This window comes from Symsagittifera roscoffensis, chromosome 5 (genome assembly GCF_963678635.1).
Source record: "Symsagittifera roscoffensis chromosome 5, txSymRosc1.1, whole genome shotgun sequence".
In the NCBI taxonomy this organism is placed as follows: Eukaryota; Metazoa; Xenacoelomorpha; order Acoela; family Convolutidae; genus Symsagittifera; species Symsagittifera roscoffensis.
Genome location: NC_087066.1, coordinates 15,086,975 through 15,114,391, shown reverse-complemented (window position 1 = coordinate 15,114,391; position 27,417 = coordinate 15,086,975). Strand labels below are relative to the sequence as shown.

Genomic DNA, 27,417 nt, shown 5'->3' with positions numbered 1-27,417 from the left:
AATCTATTCCCTATGTTAATACAAGGAATTTCTAATCCTTATACATAGGGATATCTATACACTATCTTAATACATGGGAAATCTAAACACTATCTTAAAACATGGTAAGATCGGGCGCCAAAAATTTTTCTGAAACTTACCATCTTACCATCTGAAACCTCGTATCTTAATACATTGGGAAACCTATTCCCTATCTTAATACATTGGGAAATCTATAGCCTATGTTAATACATAGGGTGGCGACCGGATAGTCTATAGCCTATGTTAATACATGGGGGTCGCCACACCCCCCCCCCCGGCTGAACTGCCCCAACCTATACTACTTACCCTCCTTGTCCCCTAAAATCAGTTTTGAAGTTAAAAAACAAAAACAACTAAAAAGCTCTTGAATTCTTTTCAGGTCTGAAAAATTGAACACTCTAGTCCCACTTAAAAGTTCTAGAACCAAAAAAACGGCCTTGCGTTGCAACAAAGAGCTTCACTCCACAAAAAAACTCAGTATGGAATTTAGGGAAGCAAAAAAAACGGATAACGCTTAGACAGGCTAGATAGCTTGTCATAGATCCTCTGAGAATCGTACAGAAACAACAGTTATTATGAGTTTTAATAAATTTAACTTATGCTGTTTTTTTGTCAAATGGATACAACTTCTTTTAAATGAAAATGAAAAAACTTTCAGTAAAAACAAAATTTTAATATGATTTAGTTCAGAGTCGGAAAAAACGTATTGGGAAATTCAAAAAAATGGTTTCTCTCTGCCTAATCCATGATTATTTTTGATAGGATTATAAAAAAAATTAAGATTACCAATGAGCGTTAAAAACGTAATTGTTGGTAACTCCCAATCATTTCATGGCTCGTTTGAAGCAAAGTTTTTAATAGCTAAGAAACGGCAGAGAACTTCCTGACACGTCGTGATTTTTCCAGTTTTATTTTATCTGACGGAAAACTTATCTGCAAAATGGCTGAAAGCAAAAAGAAATGCTTGTTTTAGTTCAATTCATCGTTGGTTTTGAATGGGGTTTTTAAAATTTGAAAAAATTTGTGCATGAAATTAGGAGAAAAAAAAGAGAAAAAAAGTTTACTTTTTTCAGCAAATGCTTGGCATTTGATTGGCTAAAAGTACTTTGAGACCTAACAGAAAGAAGTGACTACTTGGTATATTCTACACCTTCCGTGGCTATGTTTGAGCAAAATCTCGATTATTTCTTGATTTTTTTCCCCTGATGCCTATCCACGCAACTCAAAGATCCGATGTTTGCGCTTTTTTTTTATCCACAAAATTTCAATATTCAAATCAGGGGCGGATCTAGGGTTATCTTGAGGAGGGGTTGGATTTTCAAAAATTTGTTGACGTTTTTTAAGGTCGAACAAATAGATTTTCTGAGCTCTCATTTCAATCGCTGTAAAAGGGTCTTTTTGACCAATTTTTCTGCGCCACCGGTAAGTTTTTGAAAAAACAGGCCAAAAAAGCGTTTTAGACACTTTTTGGAAAATTTTCACCTAAAAAGTGCGTTTGTTCAGCACGCGCTCCCACTGAAGTTCATTAGATTTTTCATAGAATCATTTCAGATTCAGTCAGCCAAAAATGGATTTTTCAAATCAGTACAAAAGGGGGACCCTTTGGGTCAGCATGGGGTCGAATCCCTGAGAGGGGGCATCCGCCAGACCCCGCCCACGCCCCCTAAATCTGCTGGTACTTCAGATGCCTGAATTTTACTCATGGATGTTTTCCATGAGTTTCATTCTGTTTCATAGGATATTTTGCGACTTTTTGAGTTTTTTTTCACCATTGAGATTTCCCTCAGTTTGAGTAGGGAAAAAGATGTTATAAAATCCAGATATAGAATTAGATATGATAAATATATAGATAGAATAAAGTAACGAATAAATGATTATCGAATCCAGAATTGAATGTATAGTTTTAAAGGTATATTGTTTTCTGACTTGAATTCACACTTAAGGCTCTCGCAAGTGACCGCTTCCAAAACTCAAGTGACAAACGAATTGGCTGGTGAGATTTGTCCTTGAATCAATTTACTGCACTATAAGTAAATAAATAAGATATAGTTAGATAAGACAATACATAAGTAAATAGAATATAATGAGGTACCGAAGGTCGCCTCATGACACTTCCCCCTCTAGAAAAAAATTTATCTTAGTATAAATTTTGGATCAGGCAGGAAGATGAGAGAAAATAAGCACCGGAATGGGTAAGAGAATAACCTAGTCAATAGGCTAGTATGGCAGAGTTTACAAAGTTTTTAAAGTTTATCATGCTCTTCCGTTCTCGTTTTCTTAAACGGAGTAGTTTGCTCCTTAGTCCTAGGAAACGGCACTTTCCGAACAATGGGGGTGAATGGCGTAGTAACTTGGCTGGCGAGTGGCGTAGCAGTTTGATCAGCGTTGTGTCGCTGTGACGAAAACTCCGCAGGGTCCGATTCAGTTACACTCTTAACTGAATGGCGAAGAGGATCTCCGTAAAACCTCGTTGGTTTCTTAGACCGATTAGATGACCGAAACTCGCTTGAAGATTGAGAGGTATGATTGTCAACCTCCGTGTTGCCAGTATTTGCAGAATCCTCTGTCGCAGTCTGAGGGAACTTGTCTGAAGTCTGTTGCAGATCCTGGGCTGGTGTTACCGCCCCTGAAGTAGGTGTTAAGCCAGGGTGAGTTGAAGGATCGACAATCGGAGTGGTTGAAGTAGCGATCACGGGAGCCAATCCTTGAGGCGTTGAAACCGGTGCCTCCACTAATTTGAGCTGGGGGCCAGTGATCAATGAGTCCTCGCTCGACGACTCTGCTGTTAAGTCAATCACCTTACCCTTCGAAGGTTCAATTGACTGCCTTGTAGCTGAAGTGGTAGCTGGTTGAGATTGAGGCCGAGGAGCAATTCGTCGTTGCAAACGTTCTCCCACTGTGCCAGGCGTAGCTGAAATCTTAGGGAGATTAAAATTATGTCTTAGGCTTATGTGATTTTTCCGATAAACTTTTCCTTTGTCGGTAATGTAAGTATGATCCGTAACACGAGTAATCTTGATTTTTGCTAATTTGAACAGAGGCTTTCCCGAATTTCGATCAAGGACTTTCCGAAAGATTTTGACTCTTAGAGGATCTTGTAAAACTAATTTTTCTAATTTACGTGTTTTTGAGAGTCTTTTAGGCCTCGAAGAGGACGACACGTTCAATCTCTGTGAATGCGAGAGTGCTGGAGCGGACGTATCACGGGCGTTGTCGTAGAAGCGTAGGGTTCCCTTTGTGATCCCTGTCTTGAGCGAGTTTGCAAGGTCGCTATTACGAGCCGCCAATTCACGGAGAAGATTCTGGCCTTGCTGTGGGGGCACATTTCGTTTCCACTGCTTCCAGGTGTTAGCTGCTTTTGCAAGGTTCTCCAGGGCTTTATACGGTTGACTATCCGCGATACGCTCACCCACGCCAAAGAGTGGCTTGAACTTAAGTGGGATTTCTGGGCTGTGTGAGGATCCTCTGGGTACCACTTTAGCCCTATCGCGGCTGTAATCCTGGCTTGACCGTTGCTCCGGAGTTAGGAGGTTCCTTTCAAGTCCTTGCGCTGAAGTAGGGGAATGAACAACATTATCACGTGCTAATGAAAACTCAGTATTAGGTTTCCTCCCAAAGTGTAACTCAAACGGAGATACTTTTAACGTAGAATGCTTAGTTTTTCGAATATCGTCGATAATTTGTTGTAAAGTTGACTTCAGATTAGTAAAATTAGGATCTAAATTTTCTGTTCCTAACTTCCGTTTTATGGTCTGGATCGATCTCTCCACCAGCCCACAACTCCGATGATCCCCCACCGCTGTGAGGATGTGTTTAATACCTCTCATTTTGCAAAATTCTTTAACGACGTCAGAATGAAAACCAGATCCGTGATCCGTCCTAATGCTTTCTGGTATGCCATGATTACGAATATATGATCGCAAAAATTTGACTATTTTTTTCGCACTGGTTGATTTAGTTAACATCACCGAGGGAAATTTAGAAAAACGATCTATAGCGACTAAAATGTAGATTTTCCCCTTCTTATCATCTACCAACGGACCCGCGAAATCAAGTTGCAATTCTTGATTCGGGGCTGACAAAGTTGGTAACGGCTTAGCTGAGTTATAGGTCGCAGAAGTTTTGATGTTCTTACCAAAAAGAGTACACTCCGGGCACTTTTCGCAAACGTTGACAATTTGGCGGTTAAGAAATGGCCACCAAATATATTCCGATGCGTCCATCATGGCTGCTTGGCCTGGGTGCGATCGATGCAGTCGGGTCAGGATAGCACTACGTAACTGTTCGGGAATGGCTAGTTTGTTGTCTATCAGTACACAGTTGTTTACTACCGCCGCTTTTGTCCAGAATTGGGCCATGTAGGTCCCCAGTTTGTTAAAGGATTGTACATCCTTATTAATTATTGCAGTCCTCATCGGTCCGAGGAACGGGTCTTCCCCTGTCAGTTCTCCCAGCAGATCCACATCAAATAGTCCTGGCAATCCGACCACCTTCTTCTTGTCCTGAGTAACTAGCGGTTTGTGGTTGTTGATAGCATTAACCCCCATTCGAAGTACATTTCCTCTTCTGGCCCGCCTTGTCAACCGCTGCCTCCGACACTTATCCAGGAACTGAGTGAGGGCCTTTTGCGTAGTCTGTCCTCTAGTGACCACGAATCGTTCTCGAGAATGTCTCAGTCGGGCAATGTTCCGGGAACGTATTTGATCAATACGGCTCGGGCGATCCAGAGGGCGAATTGTAGACATCTTAGGTCTTATTTGACTGGAGGTGCGAAAGTTAGGGGAACTTGTAGAAAAGTTCTCGACAAAATTAAGGAGATTTGTTTGTTCAATCGTAGTATTTACAAAGTCAACAGTATTAGTAGAGTTATTTAGAGTAGAGTTAAGAGTAGTATTTTGAGAGAGATTATTTGAAGTATCCATATCGTAACTGATTTCTAAGTTGTAAGGTCGGGGACAATGAGTTTGAGCCAAAACTTTTGGTTTAGCGTATCTCATTTGCATACTGTGCTGTGATTGGTCGAGAGTACCAGAGCATGAAACGTCGACCTCTCGCGGCGATGTTAAATGCTCACGTTTTTGCATACGAGAATATGATTGGCTGGTTGACTGAGAGCATGAACTGACGCCCTCTAGTGGCGAGAAGTAACGATGATTAATTTGCATATCCTTTTGGGATTGGTTGACAGATTGAGTACAGTTTGTGACGCCCTCATGCGGCAACGAACTGAACTGTTTGAAACAGTATGATTGGTCAGATGAATCGAACGTTGATTGGTCTGTTGTATGAGTTAAGAGGTAGCTAATGTTGCCTCCAATTTCACCAAGCGATCTGATTGGTCGGAACTCGTTATACTGTGAAATATGCCCCACCGGCACTATTTGAGGTTTAGACCGAGTACTAATCAAATTTAAAGCATTATGAAAAGCTTGAATAGATTTAATGACGAATAATTCGTCATGCGACGATGGCAACGGTGCTTCAAAAGTCGGGTATCTAGACAAATAGTCGACGATGCCTAGAGAAGAACCGGGTATATGTTCAATGTGATAATCGAACGGAATGAGGCGGTCCGCCCAGCGAGAGAGTCGTGACTGATAAGATTTTTTACCATACGTTTCATTGAGGGCGGAAATGATGGCCTTATGATCGGTCAGAATAACAAATCGTGTACCAAGTAAATAGGTACGGAAATGCTCGCACGACCATACAATAGCCAGAAGCTCTAACTCATTGGTACTATACTTGATTTCCGCGGAGTTTAGAAACCTAGAAGCAAACGCAATCGGGGCCCAAACATTTGGCTCGACTTCTTGTTCCAAACAGGCCCCCAGCCCGCTATGACTGGCATCGCATTTAAGACGTGAAGCTTTCGAAGCATCGTAGTGAAACAAATTAGGGATGTTTGCGATGAGGTTTAAGATCTTTTGAAACGCAATAGTTTGCTCTTCCCCCCACAGAAAGGATTTCTTATTCTCCGCTTTTAGCGAAGCTCTAAATGCGACTGTGTATTTGTGCAAATCCGGTATGAAGCGTTGGAGATGATTGAGTGTACCCATAAACGATCTCAACTGTTTAAGAGTTTTGGGTGGCAACAGGGATTTGATTGCCTCTATTTTTGAGAATTTCGGGGCGTAACCGTTTTCATCGATTTCGTACCCTAACCAGACTAGTTTATTAACTGAAAACTCACATTTACTAAGTTTCAACGCCCATCCTTCTTCATCCAATCGACTCATGACTCTTTCGACTAGTACATTATGGTCTTCAACTCTTCCTTTAGTGACAACCAGTATATCATCAAGGTAACATATGACACCCTCTAATCCTTGTAACGTACAGTCCATCGCTTTCTGAAATTCCGTAGGCATGTCCGTCAGTCCGTAGAAACCAGTCTTGAATCGATATGTGCCTGTTGCCTCTCCGCACAAAATACTAAAGTTACAATGACTACTGGTTAGTTCCGATAAAGGTAATTGACTGAAAGCGTATTTAAGGTCAAGAGAAGTAAACCACACCTCCCCAGGTGTGTCTTTAGTTATAATTTGAGCCGCCGAGTCAATCAATTCATGCATATTAGGCATTTGATATTTGTTTTGCCAGATTTGGGCATTCATAGGTTTAGCATTCAGTGCGAGTTTTATAGACCCATCTTTCTTTGCTGTTAGGACTATGGGTGCAATGAAATGATCCGTTGTACACTTTTCTAACTTTTCAATGTGCTTGTCTTTAATCAACTTTTTGATCTCAGCCGTGACCCGATCTTGCAAATGTATAGGGACTTTTCGGCCTTTAACTTGTCTGGGCACCAACGGGTCTTTAAAATTTGTGAATACTTTATGGTTTTTAGACCTCCCCAGTCTGCTGAATACATTAGGGTACCTGTTGACAAAGTGGTTCCTCCAGAATTTTGAGGTCGGATCCAATTCCTCATCTTCCTCGGCGTAACTAACTTCTGCCGGTCTGCGTTGCACCGTTTCAATTCCTAACTTCTCATGAAGGTTCAAACCAAGTAAGTTTCGGGTACGATTTTCGGAAACCAAGAAACACGCCTTATCAATCTTCCATCCCTTCGATGCAATAGGGATTTCCAGAGAACCAAACAGTTTAATTGGTTTCTTGTTATAATCGACATAAGTAACATCTAAAGGATGTCTCGCGATGTCCTTAAATTTAATGTTGGGGATCCGCTTCATGAGTATATCCGCCGTCTTCTTGTTTAAAAAGGATACGGGACTTCCAGTGTCCACCGTGGAATAGAAAAAGGAGTTGCCGGATCGTAACTGAATGCTGAGGCTTCTTGGTTGTCCTCCCGCTGTCTTTAGAAGCTCCACATTGTTAATCTGCACAACGTCTACTGCCATGACCCCATATTCCGGCTCGCTGTCACCGTTTACGTCAATTAGATTACACTCTTGATCTGTAGGCGTCTCGTCGTTTTGTATCATGTTAACGCGTCGTCTCGTAGTGTTACACACCTTCGCAAAATGACCCTTCTTTTTGCAAGCATTACAAGTAGCTTCTCGAGCCGGGCATGACCGGCGATGTTCTAAAGAAAACGGGTTGCCACAAAAATAGCATGGTTTGTTTTGATTTTGTCGTTGGTTAGGACGAGATACACCACCTCCCCGGCTGCTATTTCCTTGATTCTTAAATTGTTGTACTGACGAAGTTGGTTCCTGTTTGACTCGAATAGAGTTTGTAGAATTGAAAGTAGCGTTATTATGCGGGAGCAATTTCTGAAATTGTTCTGATGTTTTAGCCCCTTTCTCGTTTTCCAAAGCCAGTTGTAGAGTATCATCAAGATTAGCTTTTGCTCTGATTAGTTGCCTCTGAACTTCCACATCGCGAATGCGGCCAATGAACAAATCTTTCAATGTTGCTCTTTCCTGATCGATCGGCCAGTTACATAACGCGGTTTGAGCGCTAAGTCGGGCATAGAATGACGAGAATGAGTCATTATCCTGCATGAATATAGTATTGTATAGCTTAATCCTTTCGACTGTGTAGTCACGCTCTGCCTTGAAGACATCCTCACAACACTTATGAAAATCTCTGAACGAGCTAGTATTGAGATCCAAATGAGGGTAGGAATCCAAAAATCGTTTTTTCCCCTCGTTTCCCAGAGCGAAGAAAAGTCGCGATTTCAACCGCGCCTCTGCCTCATGGTAACACCAGTTATTTCCAATGCGAGGTCCTTTTCGTCTCCTGTCTTGATTGTACTCGTCGATTCTTCTATTAGCTGCTGCAATTCGGAGGTTCCTATCGGCCAACTCTGCGGCATTTTCATCTGCACTCGGTGCTTCGGGCTTTGGGTAAGGTTCATCCACTAACTCTGCTGGGGCAACTAGTTACTCCCCCGGTGAGATGTTATCTTTGAGACTCACCGCCAAAAAAAATTGTCCCACCCACGTCTCCCAAATGAAAGGTGGGTTAACCGATGTTCTTGCCCAAAAGGGTGGTATTCCGAGTAGGTCAGTCCTGTCTTCATTCACAGGAACTACTGGCTGCGCCATGAGATTTCCCTCAGTTTGAGTAGGGAAAAAGATGTTATAAAATCCAGATATAGAATTAGATATGATAAATATATAGATAGAATAAAGTAACGAATAAATGATTATCGAATCCAGAATTGAATGTATAGTTTTAAAGGTATATTGTTTTCTGACTTGAATTCACACTTAAGGCTCTCGCAAGTGACCGCTTCCAAAACTCAAGTGACAAACGAATTGGCTGGTGAGATTTGTCCTTGAATCAATTTACTGCACTATAAGTAAATAAATAAGATATAGTTAGATAAGACAATACATAAGTAAATAGAATATAATGAGGTACCGAAGGTCGCCTCATGACAACCATGAAAGCATGAAATTTCTGTTTTTTTTTAAAACACTTTTTTGTTGGTTGTTTTCCTTTTTTTATAAGAGTTCTCGCTGCAAAAACGCTGCACAAAATTGATATTGAAAAAAGGGTAACTTTGCGCTAGTTCCTTCACTTTCGTTTCATTGTTGATTATTAAAAAGATTTTTTAACTTAAAAAATGTATCAAGAATTTGGTGGAAAAAAAACAAGAATTTTGCATCAGTTCCTACAATTCATGCTAAAGTTTTATAGAGCGGAAAACCGCCCATAAGATAAGCTGGAAAAAGTGAAGATCTAGTTGTTTCATTTTTTTGCCTGTCTGCGTTTGAGCTGGATATAATTCCGACATTTTCATGGGTTCTTTTCCGCTAATGCCGATCCACGCGTAGGCTCACTGTGGCTCTGAATTTCTACCAGAGCTTCACTTGCTTGAGTTATCAAGAGATTGACTGGCCTTTATATACTTTTAGCGTCTTAGAAACCGTGTTATTATTTATTCCAGGGTCGAGGTGCTCCTTTTATGTTTCGACTATCAAAGTCGAGCGCTTGGCAATTCTCAACCAAAAAAAAACAGTCGAGGCTTTAATTGAATCCATTGGGCAATTTTTTTTAAAATTAAAGTTGACGTTTTATATATAATTTTAATTTCTTTTTTAGCCCATTTAAGTAAGTATATTTATCATTCAATTGTTGGACTTCACATAAAGCTATACTTTGAATTCACTTAGTGTGATTTGACTGAATCTCAACATCGACTGGTTTTCTTTCGCTTGCCATTTTTACTTCCATGAAAATTCCACAATTATCATCGTAAATTTTGAATTTACAATTTTATTCGTGAAAATATCTGATTTCATGCAAACCGCACTGTAAGTTTTAATACAAGCTAAGTAAAAATTTGAAATAATTGTTTTTTTCACAAATTTACGATCAAATTGGTATAAATTGGTGATCAGTTTTCGATTATTTAACTCACGCGCAATTCTGTAGAAGTCTTATTATTGCGTAATGCTCATTTCATTTTTCTTAGTTTACCGACATACTTTCTTGAATAACCTTCTGTAAATCAAAATTACAAGCTTAACTTGTAAAGTGGCTCAGATTATGTTTTTACAGCCATATTTTGATTTAAGATATCTATGTGATAGGTATCATTTTTAAACAAGACTTAGTTTAAATGTGACCATTGACCATTTCCATGGCTCCAGGCCAGAGACAATTCATAACCATTAATTTTGTAGTCATTTGAATCATGTAAATAAATAGTGATAAAAGTAGATTTTCAGGTGGTTTTTGATGTTTATGTATAAAGGTCCCAAAAATGCGATAAGAAATTCTACCCAGACTTACCAACAGTAGTTTAGGTAATAAAATGTTCACGCATGATTGATTGCCAAATTGCAATTCGGAAGCGTAGATATGCTACCAATTTTAGGCTTGACTGGACATTAATTGGTAAACATTCCTGATGAAAACAAACATGATTACCGAGCTGACAAAGTTGCGGGCCACTAAATTTTCATATACAATAAATTCATTAACAAGACGGGGCAAATACATATTCTAAACAAGACTGCTCGTATCAGGGCGAAGCCCTGAATGTTCCGACTGCCCATTAAGGTTTTTGGAGCAGTAATATCATTAAAAAATTAAAAGTAATAAATCAAAATGAAAAATTTTTTTTCAAAAATTTTTAATTTTATTTTTTAAATCATCACACCACACGCCATATAAAATACAAAAGGATAGATTTCGCTATTTGTAACAAATCAATTATGGCAAATAAGCTTCTTTCAACCAATTTGGAACGATTTTAAGACGGATTAAATCTCCGCTTACGCGTTAATAGCGCGAAATATGTCGCGCGTTAATTGTCCCAAACAGGCCAAAATGGCAATCTTTAAACCCCCATAACTTTACGAAAAACGGTCAAAGGTGAAATATATTTTCAAATTTGAGCTCAGGACAACAATACTTTTCGAATGATTTCAAAAAAATTCCGTCAAAAATGGCTAGTTAAAAAGTCGAAATTTGTCTGAAGAAAGAAAAAACCCACCCCGAGCACAAATATTCCGTTACTTTCGTATCGAAAGTCGAAACAACAAGACTTCTCGTATCAGGGCGAAGCCCTGAAAATTTCGACTGCCTTTTAACGTTTATAGAGCAGTAATAACATAAACAACATAAAAAAATTAAGTGAAATAAAATAAAATGTGAAACCTTTTTTTCAAAAAATTTGAAAATTTTTCTATGAAAATCAACCCTCACACGCCATATAAAGTACAAAACAATAGATTTTGCTCCTTGTAACAAATCAATTATGGCAAATAGGCTCCTTTCAACCAATTTGGAACGATTTCTAAGGCGGATTAAATCTCCGCTTACGCATTATCAGCGCGAATTATTTCGCGCGTTAATTGTCCCAAATTGGTCAAAATGGCAATCTTCAAACCCTCATAAATTTACAAAAAATAATCACAGAAGAAATATCTTTTCAAATTTAAGCTCAAGGCAACAATAGCTTTCGAATGATATAAAAAAATTCCGTCAAAAATGGCTAGTTAAAAAGTCGACATTTGTCTGAAGAAAAAAAAAACCCACCCGAGCACAATTATCCGGTTACTTATCGACTGTATCGAAAGTCGGAACAATAAGTTTTATGAATAAATTTTAGCAATTTTTATCATATAGCGCTGCTTCGAGCTTTTTTATTAGATTTAAATCACAGAATTTTAAGATCCACTAATTATTCAGGTTTACAAAAGCTAAAACTCAACGAAATAAATGTGTGAATTTCTCTGGGCTCGCTTCTAACAAGGCCCATTCCGGACTTTGACATGCTATGTATATTTTAAATTAACTAGTTAACTTGAATAACCTGGGGTTGTTTGCTCGAATAATGTTCAGGCTACAACACTAAAATGGAATACTTTTAATGAGTCCTTATGATATCTATAAAATGATTAATGGATCTTATTGTTCCGGCTTTCGATAGGAAAGTAACGGAATATTTGTGCTCGGGGTGGGTTTTTTTTCTTCAGACAAATCTCGACTTTTTAACTAGCCATTTTTGACGAAACTTTGTTATATCTTTTAAAAGGTATTATTGTCCTGAGCTTAAATTTGAAAAGATATTTCACCTGTGATCCTTTTTCATAAAGTTATGAGGGTTTAAAGATTGGCATTTTGGCCAATTTGGGACAATTAACGCGCGATATATTTCGCGCTATTAACGCGTAAGCGAGATTTAATCCGTCCTAGAAATTGTTCCAAATTGGTTCAAGGAAGCTTATATGCCATAATTGATTTGTTAACAGGAACAAAATCTATCACTTAATACTTATTATGACGTGTGGGGTGATGATTTTTTTAAATCAAATTTTAGAAAAAAAAATTTCATTTTTTTATTAAATTTAATGTTTTTGTTATTACTGCTCCATGAAACTTAAAAAGCAGTCGGAACATTCAGGGCTTCGCCCTGATACGAGCAGTCTTGTTAATCTAGTTATCTGTTGATGTTCGTAAAGTTATTCCGGCGCACTGGTATATGAGAAAGTTTAATAGATATCTCCTCAAAACTCAACTTCTCTGGCTGAAGCGGATTTGGGAAATTTTATTTGACGCCATCCTCTCCCCTCAAGGATTTTACCCCTTATCAGCCAAAAGGTCCCCTTTTGGTAATATTTTAACCAGTTTGACTTCCTGTATTAAAAAACTCTCTCGGGGTTGAGAAAAACAGATCTGAATTTTTCGTTTTTCAGACTAAAGTACATGAAAATTGATGAGAAGCTGACCTTCAATTGTAACGTTAAGTTCACTATAGTTTGTGATGTTTTCCTAATTTGTCCTAGTTCAATTAACGTTTCTAGAAAAGCAAAACAACAGAAAAGTTGTCAAAATTTTTTTTCCTTATTGATAATTTTTTATATCAGTTTGTTAAAAAAATTCTGTGCTCCTTTACAGTAACAAGCTATCCTTGTTGTTCCTACTTTCAAAGAAAAGGGAATATTTTTGTATTTTTGCTCGGTGCTTTTATTCAGTCAATTTTTGCCGATCGAAATAATAGTTTTCAACAAAAACTTTTATACCCCATTGAATATATCATTTTCCCGAGTTCAAATTTGAAAAAATATTTTACCTCTGATTAATTTTTATAAAGTTCTGTGGGTTGCAAAAATGCCAAATTGGCCATGTTCTGGACTAAATTATGCGCGCTTTGAAGAATTTATTAACTCTGAAATCGTAACGTGAATTATTAATGCGTGGCGAACTATCTCGCTCAACAAAATCGCTCCAAATTGAATTGAGGCTAGGTAATTGGTCGTATTAATTTCGTACGACTCAAAATGTTACACTTTGATATTGTCCAAAATTTGTAGGTTCTCAATATTTTCTTTTCCCAAAAACTATTCGATATGAGTTGAAGGACTGTCGGAACAATCAGGGCTTTGCCCTGATATGCAAGCAGTCTTGTTTTCCTTTTAAATTGATACAATGATACTCTATCCATTATTCAGCTAAGCATTGAACATTTTTGCTTAGGCAACTTTCAATTTTACTAAAAACGCGGCTGTTACTTGTTTCAACCAGTGATGGTATATCACGGCTATTTTTGCTCCATTTTAGGCGCAAAAGCTCGAGTTTCAAAAACTCATTTTTGAGGGAAATCTCGTTGATTTTTATTTGTGGTATTATATTGATCCCCAGTCAGACGTGATTCAAGTTCTACAAACAAGGTCTAATTTTTTTGTTTGAATCTATTCGGTACTCAAACTTGAAGAAAAAATCTTAACGCAAAACTCGTTAAGGTTTGAAGTTAAAAATATTGCGGTTGATTAACTAGACTCAATTGATTATGTGAATTTGTAGGTTTATCGAGGGTAATCAGTTTAAGAAAGAAGAATTTAGCAAGACATTTGAATCGAAAATGATAATAAAACGAGTTTTTTTTATAGTTTTTTTTATTAATGATAAATATCGCGAACCATTTTTTTTGTTATTTAGATTTTACCAATATATTATTTAATATCTTGTCCAGCTTATTCCTGAATTAAAAATGTTCACCTCGTTAATTTGGTTCGGATTATTTCTAAACTTCTCAACCCATTTTTTATCCATTTGTCAATTCAAACCATTCCTAAAGATATGTTTTGGTTCATCCGTGTTTCATTAAAAATTGGTCTAAAAATTTCTTCATATATATTATATATATATATATATATATATATATATATATATATATAGAGAGAGAGAGAGAGAGAGAGAGATAGATATGTCTAGATATATGTAAATATATATATATATATATATATATATATATATATATATATATATATGTATGTATATATATGTATGTTTACATATAAATATAAATATACCTCATGAATATTAAACAATAATGAATCAATATTAACAATACTTTTTGAATGATATAAAAAATTTCTGTCAAAAATGGTAAAACTTGTCTTAAGAAAAAACCCACCCCGATTACAAAAATTCCGTTACTTTCGTTACGAAAGACGGAACAACAATTAAAAGCATTTGCATCAAGTATTCAAAAAAATATTGAAAAATGCATCACTCAGCGCTATTGGGTTCATCTCAAGAATCAACAATTTTCTAGTATAATTTTATGTAGTGTTTTTTTTAGAAAAAGGTGAAAAAAGAAAACACGCGAAGTTGTTGGATTTTTTAGAGGAGTTCCAGCTATGAAAATTATTTTAAAAAAGAAAACACGCGAAGTTGTTAGATTTTTTAGAGGAGTTCCAGCTATGGAAATTATTTTAAAATTATTTTCAACCTACCCAATAATACAAGTTTTTGAATGCGTTTTAACAATGAAAAGAGAATTATAATCAAAACTAAAGAACGCGTCATGCACAAATCACAGACCTTTTTTTCGATTATTTCTTACAATCTTGCTTCACTCGTAAACTTCATTTAGTGTTTATTTTTACTTATGGTGTGCAATATATTGTCTTGTATGCTCGAATTCTGTTAAATGCTGTGAATGGTAAATTAGTTAAAATCAAACAGTTTAATTGAGCTCTTAATTTGGTTTTTATGGTTTCAGGCACGGAATGGAGGAGTTATGTCTCTCGATTGATAAGTCTCAAATATTCTCCAGTGGTAAGTTGAATTTTTTTTTCATTAAGCCGTTAACTAACATCATTGAAACCCGTAGAAATGTTATATGTAATTTTTTTGCTCGTTATAAATTGCATAATTAAAATCAGCTTGCCGCTGAAAATTGTGAAAAATATGCAGAACATCAATTCCAGGAAGTTTTATAATAACTCAAGTTAAACAGCAATAAATTCTTGCATTCTTTAAATACTTCTGTACCCTTTTTTGCTTGAACTACAGGCCAATTCAATAAGAGTTTCTGAGAATTCCAATTTTTTTTGCAAAAAATAATGTTAAGACAGTATATCAATGATAGAACTTCTATTCTATTTGATTCAGAAGACTACCAGAAGACCTTGTTTTGACCCTTTTTTTGGAGTTTTCGAGTTTTTTCAAACTAAAAATGGCGATATGACTAAAATTCATTATCTAGTAGCGTCGAACTTAGTTTTTCAACAGAAAGATCATTTTTAACCGGGCGATTTTTCAATGGTCAAACAAAAAACTTAAATTAGTAACCAAAAGGGAATTCTTAAATAGGCGAATTTTTGAGGAGGTAGGGTGAGGCACCTACCAAATTGCGACCCAAATCTGCCCGGGATCCGATCATGATTCCGAATAGAACTGTGGAATTTATGCAGATAATCGAACGCATTTTTGTTCCGACTTTCGATACAAAAGTAACGGAATATTTTTGCTCGGGGTGGGTTTTTTTTTCTTCAGACAAATTTCGACTTTTTAACTAGCCATTTTTGACGGAATTTTTTAAATATTTTTCAAAAGTTATTGTTGTCTTGAGCTCAAATTTGAAAAGAAATTTCACCTGTGATCATTTTTCGTAAAGTTATGGGGGTTTAAAGATTGCCATTTTGGCCAATTTGGGACAATTACTTTTTATAGTTTTACAGCTACAACGAGCACTTATTTACAATATGTACCAACTTCAAGTTCGATTAAATTTTCCCCTTTTTTGTAAATAATCCACTCTAATCCCTCTGCTGGACAAAACCGATTCGAACACAGTTGTGACAGGTTTATATAAACATTTTATAATTGTTCCACTTTGATAGCTAATTTACTTGGATTTTTCCCCCACTTAATTTTTGAATTGACAATTCGCAGCTGTACTTTTCTCAACTTAAAATTGCAAAATAACCGAGCTTGTAGTGCAAAACAAGACTGCTTGTGTTCTTGATGGCGTGGCAACCTTATTCAGCCCAGAAAAATTACCAAAAAAGATTGCATGCAGTTCTTAAGCAGGGGCACAACAGCGGTTCTCCCTGACGAGCTGAACAGCTCGTGTGTTGGTCCTTTCCCTATGGGATAAATCGTCCTAACTTTAACTTGAATGTTTCGACTGCCACTGATCGTCGATCGCAAGCTTTTTGTAAAAATTTCTAATGTAATTTTAGAAAAAATTAGAAAATTTTGAATAAAGTTTTTTTCAATGAAAAAAATACTTTATGTGTTTTAAGTCGTACTTAAGTCTTATTTAGGTTTTAAGTCGTATTTATGTGTTTTAAAAGCCTATTTATAAAAATTTCGGTTAGGCAGTCAGGTTTTCGGGTTTTATGATCTTTTGAAAGACCTCGAAAATGAGTTAGGACTGGAGTGTAACTCATAGAGTAATTTCGGATAGGGTACACCGTCTGCTCGTCACGCTATCTTATTTTCGGCCGGATAGATTCGTGCAACTTCTTAGTCTAATACCGATCCTAATCTTACTCTTATACTATCTAGTCTCAGGTTGTTTAACTAGTCTCTGCTAGGCTCAATAGATCTAGGGTATACTGGTTTATTGCGGCTGCTGAAGTGCTCGGGAGAGTCCAACTAATTTCTAAGTTAAATTCAAATCTCTCTGGTGCTGAAATTACAAGTAACTTCAGCACTTACAAATAAGTGGGTTGTTAGTTAGATGGATCATGATTGGTTAATATTAAATACTTTACATTGGTAAAACATTTAATTTATCCAATCATAAAATATAGTTTAGATCAGGTTCCACCCATCCGGGTTTTACAGAGTTTTTTAGAACAGTTCTTTTGTAGTTCAAGGATGGATGATGGACGTTGGTATTTGGCGAACATCATTTTTCTTTTGTTTCCTTTTTGTTAAGGAAGTTCCAGGGATCTGGAATTGAGGACACAAGACGTTGTGTTCTTCTTGTGACAACGACTGAGTCTCTGCAACAGCATCAATTCTGGTTTCAGAATGGTTGGCTATGTCAGGTTTTTCTGTTCTTCGGAGAGAACTTCTTTTGTGTTTGATCTAGCTCGGGAATGGCGTGGAGATTGTGCGTGGAGGGGATGCCTGGTTACTCGGATCTGTACGTATACTTGAACATCGAGGTGGTCATTGGTCTAGTTCAATGAAGTCCTTTTCTGCGAGGTCAAGTCGTACTCTAAATCCTTTGAGTTGTGATTGTGAGCGGCATATCGATTATAGTTGGTCATTCTCTCTCGAGTGTAGTGAGGTCGTCTTGTCTTTTGATGTTCGTCCTTGGTGTTGTATTCTGATCTATATATTGCATCATGTGATTTTACATTTTATAAAACTTTTATTAATTTAATATTTTTTAATTATGATTTTAGTTAGTTGTTTTCACAAAAGCTTTTTGTTTTAGTTCGGTTATTTTGAAGAGTTACTCACCCTTGAGTAGCTCTTATTAAAAATAAAGGTGTGGTCACAAAGCGTGGATGTAGCACGGTGGGTTAGGCCGGCTATAGAGCATGCTCAGGACGTCCTTTCCTGGTGGGTTAGGCCAGGTGTGGGAGTATGATTTCATGCGGTTTTTATGAGGGGTCCTGTTATGTGACAACATTTTATGTTGGGTTTGTTGTGGTTTTACTTATGTTTTGTTGGTTATGTACTTTTTCCAAAAAGCAAATTGTTTGTGGTATGGGTTTGTCTTTTGACTTTTTTGTGTTTTATTATTTCTTTCTAAGACTTTGTAATAGTCTTCAAAAGAATAAATTATCCAGTTTTAAACTGGGTTAATCCGGTTTGGGTACCGTTGGTTTCCTTTTCTTAGTCATGCTGTTATTTTATGATTTGTGGTATTTAGTAAGCTGCGTTGGTTAGTTTTGTTTAGTATATGATTCCTTTCCAACCGGGTGAAAGGAAAGTTTGAAACTTGTTATTATTTGTTAGAGTTGTTGAGTGTGAAAACTTGAAACTGAAATTCATTATTTTAAACAATTCTTCGTGGGCGAGCTGTGCGAGTGTGGATAGAATTTCTGTGCGAATGAATGAAAATATCAAAAGGTTAGTACTGCAATTGCATTTTATTAATTTACTGCATAGAATTTGGAAATTTACTGCTAGTAATGGGGGAATTTTAAGATACAAATTTTCATCATATGTAGATTTACTGCTTTTAGGGGAAAATTTTATAAATTAATTTACTGCATTGGTATTATATTTATTTAATTGTTGGTGCAAAAGTTAAATAGGGTTTTAAATAGTTTTGAAGAAGTTTGCTATTTTTTATTTTTCTTTTGTGAATTTTTCAGATGATTGAAGATGAAGGCTAAAAATCTAAAGAAAACATGAATAAGGAATGGTGAGTTTTTCAATATTTTAATTAGTTAGTAATATTCATTTAGTTCATACTTACCTGTTAGTCGTCGGGGAAAAAACCGTGGGGGAAGATATCGTGAATTAGTTCTGAAGTTGTTAGTAGTTTAGCTAAGATGCGGATGATATTTTTAGTTTGAAGTAGTGGCCAAAGCAATTGAAGTGCCTTAATAGTGGTTAGTTCTTCAGTGCCTACTGCAAACTCATAAGGTGTGTTTTGGATTAAGTTATATAACTTGTGGTTAAATTTAGTGTTGTGGATGAATTCTAAAATGGGGATTTCTATAGGCTGTACAAACTCGTGCGGGATAAGGAAGGGTCGGGATTCTTCTGCGTTGAAGGTCTTGGTGATGGGGCAGAAAATATACATTTGGGTTATGGGGTCATAATTACGAAGAATACCATGAAGGTTAGTATTTTTAATACAATATGTGAAATTTAGGAAATACGGTGAAGTGTATTTTGAATTGATGAATTGAAAGCGATGGTGTGGTTGTCTAGAGGGTGTGTGGAGGTCAAAGTGATTTTGGATGAAACGATAGTAACTGTATGTATGTGTTTGTTTAGTTCGCAACATAATATCGTGTGAGCAGTGTAAATCTCTTTCGTGTGGTGCAAGGAAATGAAAGGTTAGTGAAAAGATTTGGAAGCGTTCTTTAAAACTTTCGTACGCTTGTGTGCTTGTTAGTGCTTCTGAAATAATGTGATCAAACTTTCGGTCGAAGATGTTTAGTGTAAATACATATGGTGTCTTGATGAAAAATTTCTCGGTGATTTGTGGGTTAGCGAAGCGATCGTCGTCTAAGAATTGATCTTGGTTAGCTCTGATGATGTTGTGATCATAGTATTCTAGTGTGTATTCGTTAGCTCTAGGTGCAGTGTGTATTTTTAGTGATTTTTTATATCCAACGTAAGTAAATTGTCTAGCGGTGAGTGGTGTAGTTAGTCGATATAGCATGTCTTTGTTTCGGTCTATATCAATGGATGTGTTAGTTAAAGGTAAGCAAAGAGGGTTAGTGAAATGATAGTATGAGGTCCAAGAGAGAGTGGGCATTAAAACGTATTCGTCTACAAAGTTGCGTGTTTCGTTAGCGTCATGAGGGGTGTTTAAGGTGTATTGTGGAAATGAGGGTAAAGTGATGGCTAAAAATTCTCTAGTGTTAGTATGTTGGGGGTGGTTGATGTATTCTCGGGCTGTTCCTGGTTTTGCTGGGAAAGGATGGTTGGGGAACTTTCTTTTAAAAGTGCGATAAGCTCTATTAGTGTTGAGTGAGGATTCAGTTGATGTGGATGATGGTGCTAATGATTCGGTATAATTTGAAGAGGGTGTAGGGGGATTGGATGAATTTGTAGTGGAGGAGATTTGGTTTATGGTCGGGGTGTTAAGGTGGTAGGGTTGTTGTTGGAGGGTAATAAAATTGTCTAGCTCTGGGGAGATTCGGGGGGTGTCTGGAGATGATTGGTCAGAATGGTATGAGGAGTAGGTTGGGGTAACTTGGGAAGCATAAGAGGGTGTAGGAGTGATTGGGTCAGGGTTATTTGATAATATGGGTTGAAAAGGAGGTTGAGAAAAATGAGAAGGGTTATGAAAATTATTGGATGGAGATGGTTCTGAGTCGGCAAATTCGTCGGGGGTTTCAATATTCGGGTTATTTAGCTGTGAAATGGAGTATAAAACTGAAATTTGTGAGTTAGTGTCGGAATTCATGCCTGATGTTACATTGCTAGATGGAAAATCGGGTGGCGGAAAAGCAAAAAGTGGTATTATTGGGATTGAAGAGGTAAGGTTGGTTGGATGGGAATTTGATCGATGGAGTGATCCAAGTTGGCGGCTCATCGTGGGCTAAAAAAATTATTATTTTGAGATTGAAAAGCGGTGGTATGGGGCTGTTCAATAATTTGTTCATAAGTATTATCATCTTGTGATGGATGTGTCATTATATGTTGGACGGGACTTTGTGATGTGGTGAGTCGAAAATTTGGATTATGTGTGATTGCTAAATTTCTAAAATTTCGCGGGGCTAGGGATAGTGGATGGTTATTTGGTAGGGGTGGTAATTGTGGTGCCGTTGGCTGTGTGTCGACATTGTTATGTTCTTCGTCGTATGTATTTTGTCGTGTTGTTATTTTTGTGTTATATTCTTTTATTTGTGCGTCTAAAAGAATTTTGTTTATAGATGTGGAAAAAATTCCAAAAAATCCTGCAAAGAGTATGCGTGCTACGCTTGCTTGTCTGTTTACTTGTGTGTGTATAGCACATGTATTGTAGATTCCTTTTAAGAGTGAGAAAAGAAATCCAATAAAGTTAAACATTGCGTATAAAATAGTCAATTTTTCTAAGATGTAGTAGGGCCATCCTAGAAAATCTAGGATCTCATTTTTGAGTGTAACAAAGCTAAAAATGTTAATTGGTGATATATCTTGGGGACGGTATTTTTCGCCGTTTAGATATATATAATCTTTTATGTCTTTAAAATATCCGCTATAGTCTTGCGTGTAGATATCGGCAAATCCTGCGGTTTCTGCAAGTTTGCGTAAGTTTTGGTCTATTGATTGTCTTTGTATAGTGTCCATTTGTGTTAATAATTCTTGGAATTGTTGTGTTCTAATGTGATGTTGAATATCTGATTTTGAATAGATTCCTATTGATTGTAAGTCTATATTTGGGTTTCGAGCAATAGCGCGAATGCTTTCTGGTGAAAATTTTTTGAGTGATTGCATTAATGTGGGATATGGAGTGAGAAGATAATATTTGTTTTCATCAGGGTTTAGTTGTACTACATTGTGGCTATTTTCTGATCCACATGGGACTGCGGTATCCCAGAAATATGTTCTTCGTGAAAGTGTATCCACGAAATGTACTTTATTCTTATAAAAGATAGGAATTCTTTTATAACATCGTTTATCTTCAAAAACGTATAGTGGTGATACTTTTTTAGTACAAGTATAAAACCATAAGATGTTTCCTTCGTAGTCTAAAAAATTTGATCTATTTCCTGATAATAAGTATCCTGCGTAGGGTATTTTTAATACTGCTAGTGCAAGTGATTGTAGTATTTGTGTTCGTTCTAATTCGCATAGTTGATGTAGTGTTTCTAATTCAGAGAGTGACATTTCTTGAAAAATGCGGCTAATTGTATAGTCTAGTTTCATATCCAAATGAATATCATAGTGGATATTACCAAAATATGTAGTATTCATTAGTGATAATTCTTGTAAGCGTGTGCTTCTGGTGTCATAAGGTTTTAGATGTCCACCAGGTTGTCCGTTGCTTTTTTCAAAATTAACTGGTATATAGGATGTTCCTTCGTTTAGAGGATGACCTGTGGCGTATGGGTCGATTTTTACTTTACCAGTGGTCATGTCGAATCCTTTTTCATATTCAACTAATATTTCAGAGTATTGTGTTCTGTGAAGTGGATTCCTGTATTTACATGCAAGTTCTGTTTCTTGATATATTTGAAAACGTGTCAATTTATTTTCTATATTGTCTATGTTTCGAAAATCGGAACTTAGTTTGCGTGATGGATGGACTTGTTCATATGGAATTGATTGTATGAAATATTTTTCGTGAAATTTTATCATACGAGCGTGTATTTTTGCTACTTGAAATGTTGTACATGTGTCTTCGGGGAACCAAACAATTGTTGCTTGTGTTCTCGTTGTAGGGTCGCAATATCCTTGATCATTTTTACAAGGTAGTCGGATTCCTTGATAGATCATTGTATTATCAGATAAATCTCGTGTGAGTTGTATTTTTTCGAGTTGTATTTTCCAATCGAAAAACATTATTTCTTGGTATCCTTTATTTTTTGTGTCTGCTTTGCAGTTTGATGGGTTATTTATACCAATGTGTGGTATCCAGTGTTTATCATGTAGGTCATAGGTTAATCGTCCGTGTGCGCCGTTATACGGGTATTTTTCGTCTAGTCTTATATGTCCTTGGTGTCTTTCAAGTTGTGATTGATGTACAGAGTCTGAAAAAACTTGAAAATTAACTAATTTTCTTTGGGAGTTTTTATTTTTTGTGATGTTTAGTCTAAGTAATTCATTTTTACAATCGTCGGGATTGAGATGTAAAAGACGTTCTATATTACTTTGGTAGAATGATTCATGGTCAAGTCGGTTTTTGTTTCCGTTCGAGACTTGTGAACAATGTACGTTCTTTTCGGAAAATGTTGCTGTGAATTTATAACCTGTAACTGTTGTTGCTCGGGCTTTTGAATAGAGTGTTGCTATTATATCTGTGGTTTCTATAGCTTGTGGTTCTGTTTCACATTGTGATACCTGATTGATTGCATATTTATGTAGTGTTTTTTGTTCATTTTCTTCGCAATCGTAATGTGTTACTAATAAATCTTGTGGTCCTGTACGAGGGGAAGGGTTTATATTTTGATTTGAGGTTATTAGAAAAAGGGTTTGGAGAAAAATTAATAATTTTAGAATATACATGTATATGATAATCCTGAGTATGGATTATAAAATGTAATGTAACCAATTGTGTTTTTAGTGTATCTGTCGTATTTGTATATTACTTCAGTAGTTATAAACGGTGGTGGTAGTGATTGAGCTGTTATGTTAGGTGGATTTAATGGGTAGGGATGTTGGGTAATATTATTTAACTTAACTGTGATTTCAAATTTTAATTGTAAACTGTTTTGTTGGAGTATTTGAATATTGTGATCACGGATATCGTTGTGAATATCTTGGCGATATTGTAATCTATTAAGTGCCCAGTTATGAAGGCGGTTACTTTCTTGATGTTGTCCAAATAGTGGTGGAGGTGCTGTGAATGTATTCCAATCTAATCTTAAAGGAATATTTATTGATGATTGTTCTCGATATCTGGCGTCGAGATTATTTGGAAAATTTAAGTTAAAGGGTAGTGGTGAAAATTGACTTATTGATGGTGTTGATGGTAGTGATAATGTTTCTGGTAGTGATGAGGATGTTGTTGTATCCGTAGAAATATCTATGGGGTCATTGACTAAATTTGGTTCACCTTGTGTGAATGAATTTGTAGTCCAATATGGCAGTCGTGATGTTAGGTTTGGGGGGTTAAAGGGATTTTCACGTATCTGTTCAGATGTTGGTGTTGAACCTAAGTAGTCTGAAGGTAGACTTGAAGTGCTTCGTTGTGAAAAAAGTGTAGGAGTTTCTGGTGTGATACCAGTGGTGTTTTCTGGAGTGGTTTGTGTTGGGGATTGAGGTATATCAAAATGAACTCGGGGAGTTTGAAAATTTCTATTTCGTCGAGGATGTATAATTTGTCTATTTATTTCTGCTGTGTTTTGGTTTTGACTAAGGTTTCGTATTCTACTTAGTTCTTGTGGTAGTGTTGGGTAAAGATTATATGTTGGTTCACTTAGGGATGCTTGTCGTTGAACTGGTTCTAGTGGTTCAGATAAACGAGCGTGCCTTTCTTCAAAGGTGTATGGATTGTCTTGAAAAGAAATTCGTGTAGATGTTTGAGGGTTTTGAGTAGTTGAAGGTGGTGTTGGATTATCTTGGGATGATGTCGGTGAAGACTGATTCTGTGACTGTTGGGTAGCAATTTTTGATGGATTTTTAAATTGTTACTTTAGTGAGAGGGTTTATGTTTATTATAATATTCTTCTAAAAAAAGAATTAGAAAAATTGTTGCTAGGGCAAATGTAATGATTGCTTTCTTTATACATTTACATATTGTCAAAATGAGGGATGATAGAAATGTTATGAAAATTACAAACAATAAAAAAATATCAGTTCTACTGAAAATTGTTCGTATCATTTAGACAAGTTGTTAAAATCGTACCTGTGGATATATTCAAGGGTTTTGGAAAGTTGGAGGAATAGTTCAATTATTGTGTAGAAAATTAAAAAAATGTTACAAAAAATTATTATGATTATTAGAAAAGATTCGATGATATCAAAAAGAAAGATTATAAAGACTTGAAGTATTGAAAAAAAATGTTTAAAATTGATAAATATTTGAGCGACTGTTTGAGAGAAAAGCATTTAAGAAATGATCTCTTTGTCGAATATTTTTTGCTGTTTGAGGCGATTTTCTAGTGTGGTCGAATTATTTATTAGTTTTTTGACAAGTGGGTTGAGTTTCGTAAAAAATTGTTGGGGGCAATTTTCATGGTGACTGGGAGGTCGTCTTTTTCTTTATTTTTGTTTGTCAAATGATCCGGGGTATGGTGAGATTTTTATACTTTAGGCTAATTAAAATCTTCATTTTGTGACTTTAGGCTAAGTTATCAAATTTGTTTTGGGGGTATTCGTGGTCTGAGTTGGGGAAATATTGTTGATCTTTGGGTTATTAGATAAGGGAGGGGTACGGTATTATGGTGATATTTATTTTAGCTGTCAAGTTGGAGTGGTTTGCTTATTTTTGACCTGGAGGTTGTAAAGTTATAGTTAGAGATGTGCCTGGAGTTCTAGATTATTCGTCTAATTGATCTTAGTTTGAGTTAGAGAAAGTGGCGGATTGGATGAATCCTATTGGTCTATTTTGAACTAGAATTATTGCGTACTTGTGAGCATATTATTTTGAAAAATGGAAATGAAAAATGTTACGGAGGTTTCAAGATTGTGAAGTATAAAATTTTAAAATTACTTTTTAAATTCTACTTTCTTTAATATTTTAGATTGGGGGATGAACATTTTGTAGTTTTTACGTGGTTGATTTCGGAGTCTTGTTGTCTTTCTATGTTCTGATTTGTCTATTTCTTCTTGGGGTATTATTTGTTTTGTCATTTTTCTATTTTTTCTTTGTTTTGGAGATTCTTTATGGTTTTGTGTATTGTTTTTGGTAGCGATTGGTTTTGTGTTTTGATTTTCGGTGGGGTTATCATTTTGTTCTGTGTTTTTCAGATGTGGTTCGTTTTGAATAATTTTTAATCCTGTGAAAGAATATAATTGGGTTAATTCGCGGAGTGCGTATTCTTTTGGGTAATAAGGTAATAGGTTGTTTCGATGCTGAACGATTTCTTTTTTGTTTGAGTCGATAATTTTATATGTGACATCTGTGGGTTTTGCAATTATTTGATAGGGTCCTTTTCGGAGGGGTTGTAATTTTTTAGAAATTCCTTTTTGAGTATTAAAATTAGGTATTAAAACAAATGTTCCAATTTTTAAATCGGAAGCTGGTGTAAAACGTGAATTGATTTGTTCATTTATGTTTTGTCTTTGTAATAACTTTTTCGTTATTTTTTGGTAAATTTCATTGTGTTTCTTATCTCTATTTAAAATCCATTCGGTGTGTGTACCGGAGGCTAATTTAAGGATTTGTGGGTGATGAAAATGATCTTCATCGTGCGTATGTAATGGTAGGTTATAACAAATTGAGTCTTTATTTGGTTGACAATAACCTTGTGCGTTTTTATGGGAATTTGCTGTAAACATTATTGGTTTGCGTGGCTTTTGGTTGAAAACCATTTCGTATGGTGACATTCCTAAAGTTGTCGTGATTTGTGAATTATATGCTAATGGAAATAATTTTACATCTGCTGACCATTCGGTATATTTGGTATCATTTCCGTTGATGATACATCTAAGATATTCTTGTAGTGAACGGTTCATACCTTCGACTAAGCCGTTTGTCCAAGGTGCATGAGATGTACGTGGTTTGTGTTTAATGTTGTATAAATGACATAGTGTTATTATTTCATTATTTATGAATTCTGTACCATTGTCTGTGACTAAAATTTCTGGTAGTCCAAATTTTGCTATCCAGTGTTCATAAAGTGTTGTGTATGCGTAATAAGCGTTACAATGTGGTACTGGGTTAAGTGCTACATAATGTGTAAATGCGTCAACAATTACCATAATGTAGGAGTTTCCTTCTGATGAGGGTGAAATTGGTCCTTTAGTATCAAATGAGATACGATGATTAAAGTATAAACTTTGTCCTTTAAAATCTTGTTTTTGTGCTATTTGTTTTTGATTTGGGTAAGGTTTATTTAATTGACATACTATACAATCATTGCATAGTACTTTTATCCAAATTGGTGCATTTGGGAAGTAAAAATTTTGTATAAAATTTGAATATGTTTTCTCTGATCCAGAGTGTCCTTTAATGTTTTGTGTATGTGAAATATTAAAAGCTATAAGAATCATACTTATAGGGAGACAGGGAACTGTAGATTCATTAAGGTTGTACTCTAAAAGGTCTGTATTTTCGTTAATTGTTGTATTGTTAAACTTGCGAAAGTATCGGAGGAGTGTTTTGTTTCCTAGAATGGTTGAATCTGCTTTGATAGGTTTAGTTTTATATTTGTGCCATGATTTTAGTTGTCGAATTACTGGGTCAAGGTTTTGATATTGTTTCAGTGTTGAAATTGTAATTGTTTCTGTTGGGGGGAGAAAAATGTTTTCGATTTCTAATTTAGATAATGGTATTGTATCAAGTGGGTCGTGAAGGTCAAAAACTTGATTTATTGTGTATTTTGAATCATTTGTTTGTGGTCCTGATAAATTTATTTTATCAGTTAAATCTTCTTTTTCAATTAGTGGAAAATGGTCTTTTTTAGGTAGGTGTTGTTTTGTTCGTTTTTGTTGGGTGTTATTTTTTATCCATTGAGAATATGGAATTGGTTTAAAAGTTGATGTTCCAAGTAGGTCAACTTCATAATGATTATTTTGACAATCTAAATAAAGTGGGAAATGTTGTAAATTATTTATTTGTGATTGTTCAATATCAGTTTTTACTGCATATTTGCATTCTAATCGAGGTGATGGTTCGTTTTCTGCAAGGTAGAATTTTATATTTTTGGGTATTTCAACTGTTGTTTTTCGTGTAAGTAATTCAGGTGGTGTATTTCGACTTAAGGTGTCTGGTAATGCAAG

The 27,417-nt window shown here is 35.9% G+C and overlaps 1 protein-coding gene across 1 annotated transcript in view; it reads left to right on the top strand.

The window, feature by feature from the left end:
* LOC134846618 (gamma-aminobutyric acid receptor subunit alpha-5-like) overlaps positions 1 to 27,417 on the top strand; it is a 117,862-nt gene that overhangs the window by 51,294 nt on the left and 39,151 nt on the right. The window contains exon 2 of the mRNA XM_063864003.1: positions 14,957 to 15,012. Within this exon, the coding sequence (XP_063720073.1) occupies positions 14,957 to 15,012 (56 nt within the window). The remainder of the gene's footprint in view (positions 1 to 14,956; positions 15,013 to 27,417) is intronic.